This window comes from Anguilla rostrata, chromosome 5 (genome assembly GCF_018555375.3).
Source record: "Anguilla rostrata isolate EN2019 chromosome 5, ASM1855537v3, whole genome shotgun sequence".
Lineage (NCBI taxonomy): Eukaryota > Metazoa > Chordata > Actinopteri > Anguilliformes > Anguillidae > Anguilla > Anguilla rostrata.
This window is the reverse complement of record NC_057937.1, coordinates 5,134,309-5,154,024: the sequence shown is the minus strand read 5'-3', so window position 1 is coordinate 5,154,024 and position 19,716 is coordinate 5,134,309. Positions and strand designations below refer to the sequence as shown.

General features: G+C 50.8%; 1 protein-coding gene across 1 annotated transcript in view; it reads right to left on the bottom strand.

Moving 5' to 3' along the window:
- LOC135254507 (attractin-like) overlaps positions 1 to 19,716 on the bottom strand; it is a 76,911-nt gene that overhangs the window by 29,697 nt on the left and 27,498 nt on the right. Inside the window, exons 3-6 of the mRNA XM_064334717.1 lie at positions 18,089 to 18,172; positions 17,794 to 17,907; positions 3,667 to 3,795; positions 345 to 550 (exon numbers count right to left, since the gene is read on the bottom strand). Coding sequence (XP_064190787.1) covers positions 345 to 550; positions 3,667 to 3,795; positions 17,794 to 17,907; positions 18,089 to 18,172 — 533 coding nt within the window. The remainder of the gene's footprint in view (positions 1 to 344; positions 551 to 3,666; positions 3,796 to 17,793; positions 17,908 to 18,088; positions 18,173 to 19,716) is intronic.

Sequence of the window (19,716 nt, the reverse complement as noted above, 5' to 3'; positions counted from 1 at the left end):
GGGGCAGTAGAGAAAGTCAGACCCTGTGTGTGTGTGTGTGTGTGTATGAGTGTGTTTGTGTAAGTGAGACTGTGTGTGTGTGTGTAAGTGAGACCCTGTGTGTGTGTGTGTATATGTGTGTGTTTGTGTGAGGCCCCTGTGTGTGTGTGTGAATGTGTGTAAGTGAGACCCTGTGTGTGTGTAAGTGAGACCCTGTGTGTGTGTGTGTTTGTGTAAGTGCGGCCCTGTGTGTGTGAGTGTGTGCTCGTGCAGTAGAGCAGGTCAGACCCTGTGTGTGTGTGTGTGTGTGTGTGAGTATGTGAGTGTGTGTATGCGTGCAGTACAGCAGGTTGGACAGTGCCCACCTTGCCAGCCCGGTTGGCACAGGCAGCCCTTGGTGCCGTTGTGCTGGCAGACGCCCCGCTCGGGGTACCCGCAGTCCCACACGCAGTACGGGACGTCGCACGCCTCCCCCTTCCACTGGCCCTCGCACTCGCAGTAGACCGAATCGCCGGTGCCGCCCACCCGACACTCCCCGCGTCCCGAGCAGTTATTGGGGCATGAGTTTATCCTGCAGGACAGAGAGGAGGAGAGAGGAAGAACAGACAGACAGACAGACAGACAGACATGACCATCTGGGCCCTCGTTTTGTTTCCAAGGAGGACAGATTAAACACTGCAGTATCGGTCGATCTTTATTTTCTAGCAAACATTTGCAATCCTGTGGTTAAACCGTGCTTTACAGTGGACATTTCCTTGCGAGAGAAAGACCCAACGCCAAGGCATTTCTATTCTACACCAATAAAAAAAATTTTTTTTTTAAAAACAGGAAAAAAATTTTTTTTTTTTTTGGGAAACGGGGGGAAAAAGCTGAAAGATTATCTCCCCCCCCACCGTCTCCTCCAATGCGCGCTGAAGCGGAGCTCCGCGTGCGGCGGGATGCGGAGGCTCGTTTCGGTAATGAGCGATGCTAATCAGCGTTATTTATGCTACTCCAGCGCCTGGGTGAATAAGGACGGAGAGCGCGGCTGAGGCGCGGGGGCGCGCGCGCTAACGAAGGTGGAGCGGGAGGACCGCATGGTGAGAGAGCAGCCTCTCTCTGATTGGCTGAGACGCTAATGGGGGGGAAATCGGAGGCTGCTGATGCTGTTCATCTCACAGCCGGGGGGGGGGCCGGATTCAGAGACCGCAGAGCCGGCGGGTCTTCGCGTGTAAAAACCGCTCGGGCGCGTCTGCGAAACACACAGCGGCGGCCCAGCCAGACCACCGCTCCTCCATAACGCTGCGCTGTGTGTGACTGAGAGAGAGAGAGTGTGTGTGTGAGAGTGTGTGTGTGTGTGTGTGTGTATGTGCACATGAGCGTGTGTGTGTGTGTGTATGTGAGACCCTGTGTGTGTATGCGTGTGTATCTGTGTGTGTGTGTATGTGCGTGCGTGTGTGTGTGTATCTGCGTGTATCTGTGTATGTGTGTGCGTGTGTAAATGAGACCCTGTGTGTGTGTGTGTTTGTAAGTGAGACCCTGTGTGTGTATGTGTGTGTTCATCATCCCCTGAGAGCGGTCTCTAAAGCCGATAGGAGACGGAGTCGAGGAGTCTCATTGGGTGTCTGAGGCAGAGCACAGCGGAGAGGTTAATGACAGATAAACACCGCGCGTCTCGGGCTCTGCGGGGTAACCAGGGGAAACGGGGGGGGGTGGGCGTCGTCTTCAGTCAGAGGTCCAGCGCGGCACGGCGACGGGGCCACAGCCTTCATCATCCCAGCCAGCGGTTTCATTTCACACTCATTACTCTTAAAAACGTCTCTCATATGTGTGAAGCCTGCTTCCTGAGCCGGACCCCTGTGCCCTCTGAAGGGGGGATCAGTGCATCCATCAGCACGCGCTACTGCACTTAAACCTGCTTATAAACCACACGCCGATAACACAACGCACCTCACACAGTGACACAAACTACACACTGAACACACAACGCGCCCTCCAGCAACACAAACGACACACTGATAACACAACCCACCTGCCAGCCACACAGACCACACACTGATAACACAACACACCTGCCAGTGACACAAACTACACAGCGATAACAACACACCTGCCAGCTAAGAGAACGACACACATGACACACTGATAACACAATGCACGTGTCACCTCACACAGCGACACAAACAACACTGGCACTTAAACATTGCCCACAAATTACACCGCTTTTAATGTAGCACTGATACAGAATGACTTGACAAGGCACATCGAAAACTATTTCCCTTTCACACAGATGTTTTACTTGACATTACGATCTCGATGTATCTGTAATGTTTAAAAAAAATGCTGCATCACGCGTACAGTAAACGCATCGTAAAACGCAGCTATTGCACGATATTCTCCAACCATAAAACCAGCGGAGGTCAGCAAGATAACACGCAGAAACTGCGCAGCCTATTTAAACACCCATTTAACGTTTAAAGTTCATAGTTTCATCAAAACCCAAAAAGCCCAGCAGTCACTGCAGAGTTTTCCAAACCAACGACCTCTCCCTCACAACAAATTCATTAATAAATCGGTTCAGTCAACCGGCGCAACTCTTGCAAGTTATCCATTAATTCGGCTCCTGACGCCGTGACTTTGCGACTTCGAACGAGCAGAATGACAGGCGGAGCGTGTGGTTGTGTGCTGCTCTTCTTTTCGTCTCTGACAATTGCTTTTGGCAAACAACGCGTCACTAAACGGTCTCGAGCGCGCCGGGGATATATTTTTTACAAGCCAAACAGGGTGTGGAACGACAGTCACGGCGGTGAGCGTTTAACCGAACGACCTTGTCCTCGCTGGAAGCCCATAAACCCGCCTGCGGTCCACAGGACCGAGGCCGCTCGCTCCGCTAACGACCAGGCGGTCACACGGTCCGGTCCGGTCCAACCCTCCAGTCGTTATTTCGGCGCGACCTCCTCTTTGTCGAGGAGCACGTTCTGACCGCGAGCTGCTCGGTTCATCTCGACGCGGAAGGAGGTGCAGTAACGAGGCCCGTTGTTGTTGTTGTTGTTTTTTGTTTTTTTTCCTTCTTCCCCGAACGGTTGCGCGATGTGACAGAACGGAACAAACTTCTCCGGGAACATTTTCTTCTCACATCAGCAACTCGATGCCGTGACTAAGCATACCGATAGTGCCCCCCCACCCCTGCCCCCCCCTCCCCCAAACCGCTTCCCGTCTCTCAGAGGTGTTTCTGAGCATAGCAATGAACTAAGGCCGCCACCTTCACATTACACATTACTAATGCCAATTCTACTGCTATTATACCCCATAGAACTCATGCAAAAGGTGATTCTTTTTAACCAGAGATTCCCTTCACTGAAACCAGACCTACAAGAACTCTGCACAGAGCTACTCCACTGACAGGCAGGTTCCCAGCCGGCCAGAGGGGGCGCTACTGAATGATAAGGTGAGGGGTGGGGGGGCATAATAAGGCTCATTACTTACTGCCCCTGCAGAGTTACCTGTGCTGTGTAGAGTAACCTGTGCTGTTCACAATTACCTGTGCTGTGCAGAGATACCTGTGATGTGCTGGGTTACCTGTGCTGTGCAGAGTTACCTATGCTGTGCAGTTACCTGTGATGTACAGAGGTACCTGTGCAGTGCAGAGTTACCTGTGATGTACAGAGTTACCTGTGCTGTGCAGAGTTACCTGTGCAGTGCAGTTACCTGTAAGAGACGTTGAAGCCGGTCAGGTTGTAGGCAGCGTCGCTGAAGAAGTGCAGTAGGGCGTAGCCGGATTTTGAGACCACCTCCGGGACCGTCTCGTTTGTGTAGCGCTCTGGGACGATGAGCCCACTGCAAACATAAACACACACAATCTCTAACACTGCTGAACATGGACACACACACACACACAATCTCTAACACTGCTGAACATGGACAGACACACAGATACACACACACACACACACAGATAAACACACACGATCTCTAACACTGCTGAACATGGACAGACACACACATACACACACACATGCACACACACACACATAGATAAACACACATGATGTCTAACATGCTGCACATGGACAGACACACAGATACACACACACATTCACACACAAACGCACACACACACACAGACAGCAAGAGGCACATATGGAGGATCAAAAAAAGCGAGTGAGAAGCAAAAAAAAAAATATTGAGAGAACTTCAAACTTCAAAAAGAAAGGCAGCAGTGTACTCAGAGCCACAGAGCATAGTGTTTCCTAAGGCTGGGGGAACAGAGCACAGACATGACTCCCCTCAGCACAGAGACGGGCTCCATTTTGGCTCCAGGCTGAGGAAGAAAGCTTCACATGGGCTGGGGAGGGGGAGGGAGGCAGGCTGAACAACCCACACTTCATCTTCAGAGGGGGAGAAGGGGGGGGGGTCCAATCCCAGGGGACCCACTCCCTGCACCAGTATGGTGCCAGATCCAGGCTGCGGATATACCGCGGGGAACTCTCTCTTCCTGCACTGCACTTTAATTAGGGCTGAGGCCCGGGGGTCCCCCCCCTCTGCTTATAGGGGATTCAGGATTCGGGCCGAGGCAGGGGGTCCCCCGACCCTGTACAGCCGGGGCGACAACCGTTTTTAACTCCCACCTTAAAAAAATAAAATAAATAAATCCTCTACCCACCTCAACCCCAAAAAACCAGGCGAGGGGAATTTATAGGAAAAATAAAAGATTATTACACAGTTATAAGCGCAGAGTAACAAAGAAACACTACAAGTGCTGGAGACTCCTCAGGCAAGGGTTAGAGGTCAGAGGTTAGAGGTTAGGCGACAGGAAATTACGAATAGGGGTGAAAGACAGACATCGGGGTAACGGTAGGGTTAGGGCTGAGTCTGGGGTTGGGTGCTGGGGGCTACTTATAGAGATCATTGATTATTGACCTTGCGGGGTTCAGTTGATCCTTCAGTCATTATCAACCAATGATGCAGAAATCTGAAGCTCTATAGGCCACAGCGTAGTGACACAGACCTAGAGAGGCGGGAAAACCGCTCGATAAACTCAGCCTGTGTTCTCAGGGCAGCGCACAGCGTCCCACACCGGCCCAATGCGCCACTTCCTGTTTCGGGTACGATTCGAACGACGGCTAAAATCCGGCAGAGAAAATCGATAGGGCCCAAAACTTCGGCATCGTGCCAAAAATGCCTCCGCATCCGGCGGCCGGCTTGACGGATGGATCGCGGCGGTGGCATTCAAACGCTCGGCGATCAATTCAAGATGAAGGACACCAAACCGCGGCGAACCTTCAGGGGTTGAGATTTTACTTCAAAACCGAAAATAAATAGATATACTTTAGGTCAGTGCCGCTTACATTATTAACATCCATGTCAAATCAATATTTCCGCTGAACAAAAAGGCATCTTCCCCTCGAGGAGCCAGACGAACACGCAAGACGCCAGCCGGCCCGGACACCCTTCCCAGAATGCTCTGCCAGACAAGGTGCGTTTTGTGGAGAGCCCGGAAAGCTGGCGCGGCCGGGTATGCACCCGTGAAATCGGCCGTGGCACGCTGGCCCCGAGGACCGCGCGGTTACCGCCAACTTTTAACTGTCCCAGCGTGACCGGGACGGGGGGGGTCATCCGGAAAAAAAAAAAAAAAAAAAAACACGTACCAAGAATTTGTTCACAAAGAACGCGCTTCTATGAAAATGTGGCCATCGTGTACCCATTTATTTAGCAAGAATGTGTTTCTAAGAAAACGTACTCATGTTATTCTGTCTCCGCCCAGCCCGAGCAGAGGCTGGGCCCGGTCAGCACACACACTGTGATCTGGCTGCGTCTTCGGCACACGGACGCTAACGTAGGATTTTTCCTGCAAGTGTTCATTATTTCCCCTTAAATCCCATTGATGGCAAAAAAAAACTCCACACCACAATTTTGTAGATTGATACCAGTTTTAAAAAATATATAATATGTTCTACTTATAAACGTACCACAGTGGAAAATTAATATAATTAAAATGAGATAGTGACATAAATACCATGCTCCCAATCCCAACTTCGACGCGTTTAAATCCGATTGGTTCGGCAGACCCGCAGAGAACGAGGAGCCCCTTTTTCTCGCACGCCCCTAATTCACCTGTACGAGACAGCGCGTTGATGAAGACGACGATGAAGAGCAGAGCCGGCGCCGAGGACAACCGAGCGCGCGTCCGCGGGGGGGGGGACCCAAAAAAATAAAAACGGAGACGCTCTAAATCCTGATATTAACGGGGACGACTGGGGGACACGTTTGGATTAGGAGGCGAGCTCGCTCCCGCGGGTAATCGCTCCTGTGATCTCACACGGACAAATCCGGCTCCACCTGGCCCACTGTGCTAAAACGCTGATGGGGGTGGGGTGGGGGGGGTAGTGTCATTCGGCGGGCAGTATTAATCCATTTTTTCCACACTCTCTCCATTTGCTTTGTTACAGCAGTTTTTAAAGAGGGTGGGCCGTGAACAGAATGCATGATGGGAAACGTCCCCAGGACTCTCCTGCGAGTGGCTTTTTGTTTTTTTTTTTCCCGATGTGGAAGCGGAGCTTTATAGATGGGACACTGGGTAAAGACATCAATTCTGGATGAAAGAGACGCCCAGGAAAAAAAAGCACCCGCTGAATTCCTAAAAATGTAAAAATGATGTATGGAGGTGCCAAGCTCTGGGCTCTATTCATGCTGAGGACAGCCAACACCACTCCCATTAAATAGGGGTGAAAGGCTGGAAAATAAGTTTGCTTCTTTTTTTAAAAAACAGAGAAAGCTTCGCAAACAGAAGCGCACGTCTCATCTCATGCGGAAATAGCTTCGCATACGGTGTGGGTGAATTCGTTTGGAGGGATGAACATTTCCGCTGAAGGTTCGGCGCTTGTATTTTTAGCCTTGCCTTAACATTATTTATGCAGACTATTTGCAGTGCAGTTATTGCTATGCAAATAAAAAAAAATCCCTTTTCATATCAATCAAAATCTCCCTGCCTCATGCTCATGTGACCCATATACACTGAGGACCCAGGGGGAAATGCTGAAAAGCTGTTCAGCCACAGATTTCAGACATTAAACTAAAAATCGCTCCCTGAAAACATTTCCAAAGACTACAATAGTTACCCACCATGTCCTATCGACCTAGATTATTTAGGAAAATGCAAGGTTTTTTTTTGGCTTCTCCTCTACACAGATTTTTTCATTACAAGCATTATTTGGAACGCGTCCTCTTAGCCGCAGGGGAAGAGAACCTTGAGCGAGGTGTGCGCTCACGACTGCTGCGTCTTCCAGAATCCCCGCCGCAGGAAGAGCTGCTCAGCGCGGCGAACTCCGTTTCGCTGAGACGTCCGTTTCCGTTGCCTTTTTAACCTGGGGGGGGGTGGTGCTGCCTACCCTCCTTTCAGGAGTTGTCTACTGGCACTGTTAGGCTGTTGTACGAGGTTAACAACCCCCCCCCCCCCACCTCACCCCCATCCACGTATTTCCAAAGAAATCGACTCCAGCTCCCACTCAACATGCTCCTCAGCGAGAGCGTGGGGACGCGGGGGCCGTTGAAAACTCCCAGAAGGAAGTGCGCTGAAACCGCCAACGGTTGTCAGGAGACGACGGAAACGCCTCCCCCCCCTCCACGTCCCAACCCAACCCCCCACAACACGATCCAGCAGCTGATCCTGTGGCCTTCCGTACAGAGTGCAGCCACCAGTGTCCCAGGGGCCATCTTACCTTCAGCTGCATCCCCAGCACTCCGATCCAGGCCCGTATTCACAAAGGACCTCAGGGTGCTGATCTAGGATCAGTTTGTTTTTTCCTTCTACCTCACAATGGTAAAAAAGGTTTAGGACAGAGGCTCGGGGGAAAGCGAAATCTAGATCAGAGCTCTTATCCCGAGATGCTTTATGACTATAGGCCGAGATCCCACAGCGTTCGCTAAATTTCATAGCGTGGTGAACGATGGAACGTCCGGGTGGAACACCCGGGTGAATGATGGAGCCCGATTGGTCGATGGGTGTGATGTAACAGTACACACTGTGAGGAAGGGGTGTGCGCAATCCAGATTTTCTAACCATCATACGGTCCATAAAAATGGGGTGATTCACGACACAAACAAATGGCTTGGCAGATAGCTGGCAGAACAACAGGACACAATTTAAAATAGAAAATGAAACTAGCCAGCCAGCTATAAGAAGAAAAACAGTGAGAGAGAAGGAAAAAAAAAAAACATTACCATGCTACAGAACAGTGCAATTCCTAAATCATAAATTTTCTCACTCTGCTCCAAAACTGTGGAATTATATTGGGTTCTAGGGGTTACAAAAAGAGACCGAGATATAATTCTGTGCCTTTCCTGTTTTTATTAGCCAAAAGCAGAACCGGGAATGTGACTAAAAACCGAAAACCCATGACATCACCGCCCAGCCGCGAGACCACTACGCCTCCCCCTGCCACACAACTTCCGCGAAAAATTCATAAAGAAAGGCCCTGGAGAAACCGCCTCTCCGTGACCGGCGACGCGGGGACTGCAGATCGGCCGTCCGCGAACACGTTTTCGATCAGCCTAGACGCAGTCAGAACGCTGCACTCTCTACTGAAAGGGGTAATGGCACCACTGAGCACGGGTGTTTGCGGAGAGTACCAGAATCATTTCTGAGCAGCAAAAAAAAAACAAAACCCAGAAGCAAAAGCAAAAAAAAAAAAAAAAAGCAATAAACGCCAAGCTGTCGCAAAATAAAGTATTTTTATACCCTAGTATGTGGTATGTAGCAGGTGGATACTAGCCCAAACAGACCACGGACAGCATATCAGCACAGCTTGCTAGCAGACAAGGTCAGGAACTCTGCATTTCAATTCAGGTGACCTTCCTCGGCAGTTTCCTATAAAGTGCATCTTCCTCTTTCAACCCAGCTCTCTTCAACCCAGCCCAGAAACTCTGTAACAAAATGACTTTTTCCCCTTCGAGCAGGAGCAGAGTTAAGTAAACGCAGCCTAATCACAAGCCGATTTATTTGATACTTATTATTTACGCGCGGGGGAAAAGGCACAGCCGCATTAAAAACAGATTACGCGCAAACACATTGAATAAAACCCAGACCGCCAGACCCTCCATAACTCAGAGAGAGAGAATAATCAGGGCGATCGAGTTTTTAAAAAAAAGAAGTCAATTCTCAATAGGCTATGCTGAGGGTCACTCCAGCTGTAGAGAGCCAAAGGCACTAAATCACAAGCAGCGCAGATTCCTTCTGATTTATGCTCCTCATCGGGCCCTTCGTTTGTTTCTGCGCGACTGTATTTCAAACGTTTCTTTTTTTTTTTATTATTACATAAATGGTATGTAATTATATGCAGGTCTGGTCCAGGAGGAGGCTGTAAAGAGGAGGAAGTGAAATGGAAATTAGGGGAGTCGTCTGAGGTTGAAGTAGAGAGACGATAATTAACGCTAATTGAGACTCTCTCGATCGCCGAGGCAACCGACAGCCGTAACCCCCCCCCCGCCCGCCCGCCCCGCTTCCGAGTCGCATTCCACAAATCACCGAATCAACCAGGCGGGGGCACATCAGCCAATCAAATCAACAAACACAGGTAATCGTTATCCAATCAAAAAACTACACAAGCTGATAATCATCCCCCCCCCTCCAATCAGATCACCCCAGCCGAATGAACCCCAAGCTGATAATCGCTCGCGGAAACGCCAGGTTTTTCCTTCGCCCCCTCGGCTTCCCCGCTAACCTGATAATTGGGCTAATCAAACCGCCAAGCCGTTCACCCGAGACTGAAACCCACACGGTCAGATCTGGCAACGGCCCAATCAATAGCCCCCCCCCCGTCCCCGTCCCCCGATGTGCCAGTCGAACCCGCGGGCCAACCGAACGGCTCTCCTGCACGCGGTGAGAAAAGGGGCACTAAAGGAGGATGAATAATTTAAGCACCGCGCCAGCGAGGGGGCCGTACGAGCACCTCGGCCGTCGCAAGGAAAATTTAAGCGTATCAGACTCAAAACGCAGCCCGAACGCTGACGCAACCTGGGCGTAAGACCCGTTACCGAGATTAAACGCGCTGGAGTAATACGATCTGCGCTGCGGGCTCAGCCCTTTCTGCTACGATAAGAAAGAAATACGTCTAAAATAAGAGAGAAATACGTCTAAAATACCGAAACCAAGTCTCCAACGCCACCACTTGCAGCCGCACGCAACTTCTACAGCAAGAACGCAGGTCCCAGGACAGACATTTACACGGGCACCAATATGTTGTGCATACGCGATAAAATTAATGGAGCCACAATTATAAGAGGGGGGGCTGGGGGGGGGGGGGGGGCAGCGGGGTACCACGCAGACTTTTGTTTGTCCTGAAACGAATCCAGCAACATACCCGGGCTCCATTTAAAAAAAAAAAAATAAAAACAAATAAAAAGGTTACTGATGACAGCGCTAGCAGACACACACACACACACACACACACAGCGGAAATCACTTTTGACGGCTAATTGACCACCGCTTCATTACAAGAGCCTCATTTCCCCCCGTCTCATCAATCAGCAGCTGCTCCCGCGGCTGATTGGCCGGCTGCAACGCGCGACTGACCCGCGCCAGACGCGCGGGCGCTGCGGCACTGCGGCGCGCTGAACGCGCAGGTGGACTGCGGAGGAAGAGGAGGAGGAGGAGGAGGAGGCAGGTGGGCTGAAGGTGTCTGCTGAAAGACCGTCTGCCTTCTCCCATACTAATGCTGGAGCGGGATTGGCAAACACAAATACAGCCATAAAAAAGTCAAATAAGAGATAACGAGTTGGAAATGGATGCTGCAACTGTTCAACAGCTTGCTGCAATCTTTGTCAAAGGCAGAAAATAAACATAATATAAATGTATACAAAGTTTGCAGGATAAAGATCGCTATGGCTACGTCGTATGTCACTATGGTCTGAATAATACTTCTGTACAGCAAAACAAGTGTAAAAAAGATTTCTACCAGGCCAGATTGCCGAAAAAACAGGCCTTGTTTGCTCCCTGAAATTAGCCGTCATTCAAGACTGACAGAAGCAATTGGGGCAAAAAACATTAAACGAGAGAATACCTTCATCTGTTTATACGGAATCTTTAAACCCTAAACATTCCGAGGTGGGAGCTTCTATCTCCCCAATGCAGCCAGGAAAATAAGAGATTTCAGATAGGGGATGATGAACTTGGTCATGAAGACAAAATACAAAAAAACATTCCAGGGAAGTTTAAAAAAAACTTTTTTTTTTTTCTTCAAGCTGGAGAGTCTCCAGAACCTGGCGAGCCTTATCGTAAGCTTGTTCCACAGGGGAAGCGATCCCGGGTCCTTATCTTAAACCGCAGGGCCCGGCGGAGATTTGGGTGGGTGGCGTTAGCGACTGGGCTGTGGGGCTGCGGAGCAAGGCCATTTTGTTGTCAGCGACCGAGGGGGGGGGGGCCATCAATCACGCCACACCCCCGCCGCCGTGTTTAAACAAGGAAGCAATCGGGACGACCCGGCGGGCCGAGGTCGGTTTTTCTCAGCCCCACCCCTCCCTCCCTGCTGGATTCCGGCCAATCAGACAGCCAGGAAGTGAGCAAGGTCTGCCCCTCGCAGCCAGCCGGACGCGCCAGATACCCGGCTTCCTGTTCTCCACGCCGACCGCTTCGTCTCCCGTCTCCCTCACCACCGCAGCCCGGACGTTCGACTCTTGGACAACGTCTCATGAATATTAACGAAGGTGCAGGCCGAAAGGGCAGCGGCGTGGCAGCGAATGTTCCGTCCTTGACCGCACCTTCTCGTAATAAATATTCATACACCGCATCGCAGCGGCAGAAAGTCCCGTTGCCAAAGTGAAGGCTCCTGTAGTTTGGAAGTCGAGAGGACAGGAGAGACGCAGGAGCTGAGCGTTTGGGTCTGTCTCTACAGGGGCGACATAGCTCAGGAGGTAAGACCGATTGTCTGGCAGTCGGAGGGTTGCCGGTTCGATCCCCGCCCTGGGGGTGTCGAAGTGTCCTTGAGCAAGACACATAACCTCTAACCCCTAACTGCTCTGGTGAATGAGAGGCATCAATTGTAAAGCGCTTTGGATAAAAGCGCTATATAAATGCAGTCCATTTACCATTTACCATCTACGGAAGGTGTCACTGCAGCCACCAGGAAAAGCGAGGATTGCTTTCTTGGCTCTTTTTTTTTTTTTTTTAAGTACATTATCCAGCTGGATAATGCACCATGTGACCAAGCACGCATCATCTCAAGCTGTTCCCAAGAATGGGACGCTGGCTTCAGTTTAGCCCAACGCAGCTGCACAGTCTCCAGTTCTCATTCCAACAGAGCACCTTCGGGATGAGGAGGAGTGGGAGGTCTGCAGCATAAATGTGCGGCCAAAACACTCTGCGTGGCCTGCATGATGCAATCGAGTCCGCACGGACCAAAATTCCTGAGGAGTGTTTCCGGCACCTTGTTGTATCCACGCCACTAAGAATTCTGGGTCAAACGGTGGGCCTACCTGTTACGAGACGGGTGTACCTAATAAAGTGGCCACTGAGTACGTATTTATACGTGTATACATATACATACAATGGGGATCAAACGTCTGTGGACACTAGCAAGTTCTGGTTGTTTTCATTATTTATTAAGGAATAATGCACTAATGAAGCTCCAATTAAACTTGTTCTCAAAAAATGTATTCTTGAATAACAAGAGGAGCTCATTTGGATCGCATCCCCACCACAGTCACCCGACGTGACCCCAACCGAACATCTGTGGGAGCAGCTGAAGAGGGAAAAGAAGGAACGCAAACAGATCAGTATGAGACGATTTGAGAAAGTGTTGGGGAGGAAATGGAGGACGAGGTGCTGCACAGGCTGTCAAGCAGATTGAAGCTGGTAATCCAGCTGAAAGGCAAACACACCGAGCGCTAACAATTTCTGAACTTCAATAAATACCTACACTCATAATTTTCAACATTATGTTATGAGAACGTAATGTGTTCTTGAAATGCGAGGTACAAACAGAGCACCATAATTGCATTAGCGCCTGGATAAATAATGAAAACAATCCGTTCTTGGCAGTGTCCTCAGACTTCTGATCCCGACCGTCTCTACGAGTGACCGTACAATCAAAATAATCAACAAAAGGACGGCGATGATTCTTTGTAACGATGACAAAAACTGAACCCGAGGAACAGTGAAATTGATTTAAAATAACGAACCGAAATTGCATTGCCGTTTTCATTTCAGTCCGTTCCTGCCGCAGATTTATTTTCTTATTTTTCTTTGGTCTTCTTCTTCCACCTTCGCAAATTGAAAATAAGTGCCACGTGATAAAGGAACACATCAGATCTTCTCCACAGCCCGGCAGAAACCACGTTTTGGCATTGTTAGCGCTCTACATTGATACGTCAGCACGTGCGACCACCGGGTTAATTAACTGGTCGATTGATTTATGGGCTGCTTGCCGGATTGGTTAATTGATTGGGTCACTGAAGATGAACTTTCACCCAGGTTGTTAATGTACTGACGGCTGAAGTGCTCGCTAAATTGACTGTGCTAATGTGCTTTCTCTATTTGTAGAGTGGCTGCATGCGCACGTGTGTGTGTGTGTGTGTGTGAGCTCCTGTTTGTGTGTGTGTGCGCGCGCATGTATGTGTGCTTGCGCGTGTGCCTGCTTGCCTGCGTGTGTATACAGGGGGTGCATGTGTGCGCGCACCTGTGTGAGCCTGTGTGTGTGTGCCTGTGCCTGCCTGCCTGTGTGCGTGTTTGTGTGTGTGTGTGTGTGTGTGTGTGTGCATGCGCGCCTGTCTGTGTGTGTATGTGTGTGTGTGTGTGTGTGTGTGTGCCTGTGCCTGCCTGCCTGTGTGCGTGTCTGTGTGTGTATGTGTGTGTGTGTGTGTGTGTGCGTGCGCAGCAGCCGCGCTGTACGGTACGGGCGTGTAGATGGATGTTTATTCTGCCTTCACGGTCCACCGGCTCCCCAGAGGGAGATGAGCAGCTAGTTAGCGCTGAGCTCCCACGCCAGTGTAAGCAGGTGGAGGGCTGAGCGGCTAGTTAGCGCTGAGCTCCCACGCCAGTGTAAGCAGGTGGAGGGCTGAGCGGCTAGTTAGCGCTGAGCTCCCACGCCAGTGTAAGCAGGTGGAGGGCTGAGCAGCTAGTTAGCGCTGAGCTCCCACGCCAGTGCAAACAGGTGGAGGGCTGAGCAGCTAGTTAGCGCTGAGCTCCCACGCCAGTGTAAACAGGTGGAGGGCTGAGCGGCTAGTTAGCGCTGAGCTCCACGCCAGTGTAAACAGGTGGAGGGCTGAGCAGCTAGTTAGCGCTGAGCTCCCACGCCAGTGTAAACAGGTGGAGGGCTGAGCAGCTAGTTAGCGCTGAGCTCCCACGCCAGTGTAAACAGGTGGAGGGCTGAGCGGCTAGTTAGCGCTGAGCTCCCACGCCAGTGTAAACAGGTGGAGGGCTGAGCGGCTAGTTAGCGCTGAGCTCCCACGCCAGTGTAAACAGGTGGAGGGCTGAGCGGCTAGTTAGCGCTGAGCTCCCACGCCAGTGTAAACAGGTGGAGGGCTGAGGGCTGCACAGGCCTAATGATCCACACGCCCCAACCAGGCGGGAGCCACAGACCCCAGCCCTGCAGGCCCCAATGCTGCCAATCTGCGTGGCACAGACGCATGAGAGCAACATGGGAAAAAGCCTGGGCTGACCTGTGTGTGTGTGTGTGTCTGTGTACATGTATACACGCATATGTACGAGTGTGTGTATGTGCGTACACATGTATACATTGTGTGTGTGTTTGTGTGTATGCACGCACACATGTATACTGTACACTAGGTGTGAGTTTGTGACCCTTCTCTAGCCAGTGGCAGATGTTAATGATATGGGGGGTTAGCACGTAATTACTGACACCTCTCTCCCTGTGCCCTGGCTTGGAATCAAACCCGCAACCTCTGAGTGGCAAGCCCAGTTCCCTGACCACCATACCACAGGGCCACCCGTCAAGTACACAAAGAGGCCGCTGGATAGGGTCGTGTGCCCCCAGCCCTCCAGCCCACCCCCCCCATCCACCCCACCCCGGCCGCGGCAGGGCTCTATATGTCACAACTCCTGACACCGCCAGGCCGCGGCTGTGCCGGGCCGACGCCGGGGAGCCAATCGAAGCCGTGAGCTCCGCCGGCGGGCGGGCGGGGGGGCCGTCTCCATGGCTACCGAGCTGCTGAGAGAGAGAGAGCGGGCGAAAGTGGCGGGGCGCTGACAGAAGGCCGCGAGCGGCCAGCGGCTCTCCCGCACGGTCTGACAGACGCGGCTCGGGGGACGAGCGTAAGCGTTAGCGCTGTCAGCCGTCCGTCATTCCGACTCAGGGACCCCCTGCGACGAGGGGCGGGGGGGGGGGTATGGAATCATATTTCACCGTCACGCAACACACACCACGTCTTGGAGCAGCGGAGCAGCTGCCTGACCATCACTGCACATAAGAAGCCTTGGTAAATGGTAAACGGACTGCATTTATATAGCGCTTTTATCCAAAGCGCTTTACAACTGATGCCTCTCATTCACCAGAGCAGTTAGTTGTCTTGCTCAGAGACGCTGCGATACCCCCAGGGCGGGGATCGAACCGGCAACCCTCCGACTGCCAGACAACCGCTCTTACCTCCTGAGCTATGTCACCCCATAACCATAAGCCTTAACCATGAAAGAACGGATCACAAGCAGCTGTAAGGTTCTACTGTTTTCCACCAATAAAGATAAATACATACATAAAATCTCAGTCTACTGTATTGTCCCATTTTATTTATTTATTTTTTTTTTTTTTAAACATTGGACGTGTTTGACCTGACCCATTTACACACATTTAAATAAAGCTTCAGGCCCTCCTAGCAGCGCTTAACACTCAATTTTCAGCGCGAAACCGATTCTGGAAAGGGCTGTCACAGCAGCCTTCGCAGTCGAAATGTTCCCGCTGCTTTGGTAAACGGCGGCGAAGCCGACCGTAGAGAAGCAGATCACAGGAACAAACGCGCACTCCACTCCTAAACCGGTGCGCAAAAGCCTTGGACGACACTGAACGTAGTATTTTTAATATACCCCGATTTACTTTATTTACTTCATTACCAGACAGCGACCACAATCCTAGTCCACATCCAAACCACTAGTTGCCTACTGTGAACACGCCAGTGTAATCACTGTAATTCAAATCATTGTTCAATCCAATACAACGCTATACAAGATAACGGTGCAGGAAGGTCACGTCGTGCATCATCATCTTGACCTTTGCCCTGACAAGTACAAACACGGTTTTTTTTCCTATCCGTCCCTGCCGAATCACATAAGCACACAGTGTGTATTTGAACTAAAGGAAGCAGCCATTATGAAAACAAATCAGGTGATCAGACGACTGTACACTTGTAACCAAGAATAACTTCCAAGTGTACAGGTGAACAACCGTGTCCCAGACTACCCTGTGGAGGTACGGTGGAGTTGTTCCATTTGCTGTCCTGTAGGTCACCATGAAGGCTTTTACCTGACGTGAGCAGTAACAGGTAGGCAGTGACGCAGGGGGGGGGGGGGGGGGGGGATGGCGTGTCCACAAAGCCGAAACATCTGATTTAACTCCGGCCTTATGGGGAGAAAAACAAACAAAATCACTAACATGTCTGAGCACCCCCCACCGTGAGGAACCGCAGAATCGGTGCGGTACCCACAATGCACTCGGCACAGGATCGATCAGACCTCCGGGAGAGGGTGCAGCAGTCGAACACCTCAGACTCGCTCCGGCTCGACAAAATCCGGCCCGCAAAAATCAGCTTTAAATGCGTACGCAAGCCACTTTCAGAGACTGTAAGTGATGGTGAAAGCACCCTGGAGCCACGCCCTCTGACCCCCGCCCTCTGACCCACACCCCTCTGACGGTCCGATGGCCGAGGCGCCCGTTTGGGAAGAGGACGAGACACAAGGAAGCAGTTCACTCGTCTCTCTCTCTCTCTCTCTCTCTCTCTCTCTCTCTCTCTCGCTCGCTCGTCAGCTGCCAGCTCTTAACAGCGCGGAACGGACGGGCTAATTCGATTATAGTCCCGAACCCCCCCCCCCCCCCGACGGGCCATCTCGCTCCCGCTCGCGCTCAGCGAATCGCCGTCGACCGCCGGCCCGTGACAGAGCGCCGGACTATCAGCGACGGCCACATTCTGAGCGTTTCCAAATCGGGGGGGGAAAAAAAGCGGGACGAGAATGATAATAAAACACACCCCAGAGTAAAAAGACTGTTGAGGAGACTGTTGTTCGGATCTGTGTTGCGTAGCGACCTTCCAGTGACCTTCGGTTTGCTCTTATTGTACGTCGCTTTGAATAAAGGCGTACATTACATTGAATTAATGTAATTCACCGTAATGTAATGAGAACACATAATTATGTGCTGCCGGTCTTGTGGGTACAGCTGCAACAGAGAACTGCACGCCATCTAATCGAGCAGGCCTGACAGAACCGCACCGCCCACAAATACACAGTGAGACAACCAGAGAACTCACAGGCCAAACAAGAAGGGCTCTTTAAGCACTGTACGATTAGGGCTGCTGGGTGGCTCATCCGGTTAAGGCGCATGGATGGGCCCCATTCCCCTAACCCTAACCCTAACCCTAGCCAGCACCATATATGGTCAGCAGCCCTACAGGCCAATGCGTAGAATCACCCAGGGTTAGCCACCCAGGAGATCAGCGTTTTTTGGGGGGTGGGGGCTTCACCCACCGTGACCCCGCCCGTCAGGCCAAGGTCGCCAGAATGACGGAATCAATCACGTTCTTATTGCTTCTCCAGTGATGATGATGACGTCACTTCCTGCAGCGGACGTCCATCCGCCCACTCACTCCCGTCTCGGAAACTACCGCCACGTGTCTCACCTGAACGCCGCCAGCAGGGGGGAGTAGATGGAGTCCCCGTCGTACACGTACAGGTGGTCCCAGCTGCACTCCGTGGCAAAGTGGTTGAACCTGAGCCTGAGGATGGTGTTGGGCCTGTGGGGGTGGGGGGGGGTGGGGGGGGGAGAGAGGGGTCCGTATGATTATTCATAATGGGCCAGCGAATCATAACACGTTCAAGCTTCAGCGATCGATATTGATGAGACAGGGAGAGGGAGAGGGGAGAGCCCTGGGCTGGGCATTCTGGGTAGCGTAGGAAATCCATGGCTGTACTCACTCTCCTTCAATTAACCAGGTGCACTTGGTCTTGTACTTGTAGTTCCCAGGGCCGTCGGTCAGAAACCCGGAGGGTCCAGTCAGTCTAAGAGACAAAGAAAGCAGAGTCAAGCACACTTCCTATTTACAAAAGACATCAATCAACTCCGGTAACACAGTAAATCACACATCCGATGCACAAGCACACTTTCTGACTACAAAACAGACATCAATCCCCTCTTGCAACAGAGTCAATCACACTTCCTGACTACAAAACAGACATCAATCCCCTCTTGCAACAGAGTCAAGCACACTTCCTGACTACAAAACAGACATCAATCGTCTCCAGTAACAGAGTTGAGCTCACTTCCTACGTACAAAACAGACATCAGTCAACTGCTGTTACAGTCAAGCACACTTCCTGCAGTATTTACGCAATATTAGACATCAAGTGGCCTCGTCAGCATCCGACAAGCTCATTATAATGGTTGCTAGGGTCACTATGAGAGAGAGGGAAACCCAGACAAACAGTCTAGACAACCATTACTTGGACTATGTGCTTTGAAAGGGACCAAAACATTTTTAATGAAAATTTAAATTAAAAAAAAAGAAAAATCGTTGCAATACAGTAAAACGTCCATAAAACTAACTGACAGTTTTCTTTTTTTAAACCCAAATCATAATTGTCTGCATTTTAGATTTTTCACTGAGGGCATCTGGCCAAAAACATGTTCTTTTTTCTTCCCAATTAACTCAAGAAATTTCGATTCGTCTGCGGCAGCTGCACGGTCCTCCAGCGCAGTGACTGCGCAGTTCAGCAAATGGAATTTGTGGTAGTGTACTAGTACGAGTTTTTGACATGATCCTAATATAGCTGCTCATAAGCTATAGATTTGATACAGTTAGGCTAACTAGCGCTGCCAATGACATTATAAAAAATAATTTTCCTTGAGTTTGTTACTATTAAAACACTCAAAAATACTGTGCCAAACTGTTTCTTTAGATTGTCGTCGTTTGTTATTAAAAGCACTGGGCCAGCGATGATGAGGTCATAACGCACATATCTAATTTTAATTAAAAGTTTTTACTTCGCCGTAAAAAGGTACGGCGAAGTGGTACAATTGAAATGCAAGTGGTGTGTTGGCAAAAATCCTAATGATCTGGCACGCGGGACACACTCAGATTTCCGTAACATTCAGATGCTGAATCGCTGCATTTTCCTTTGGCGACGCGGACCGATTATTTGGCGCGGAGGATTTCTGACCCGAGTCAGGAACGAAGTGTCCTTTTGTCCGAGAGTCAGCGTCCGTGTCCAAGTGAGCAGCCGGCACCGTTGCATAATAACGTACGGCGTGTTTATCCCGACGTGCCACGAATCACAAGACGCATTTTTATGTAACAAATACAAGCAGAGAAACCATCTGGGAAAGCACTCAGGATGAGTACGTCCACCAAGGCACTAGAAATAACGGAGGAGTCACTTTTTTGGAGGTAGGGACTACATTTCCCAGCACCACCCACTCCCAAACTCCGCCCACTACTCCCCACCCTTCCTCCTAAGCTCTGCCCACTTATCCAGCTAAACACCGCCCAGTTCTCCCGCCTGCCTCCACCACACACCAATCACAGACGGGCATTCCGACTAACCCC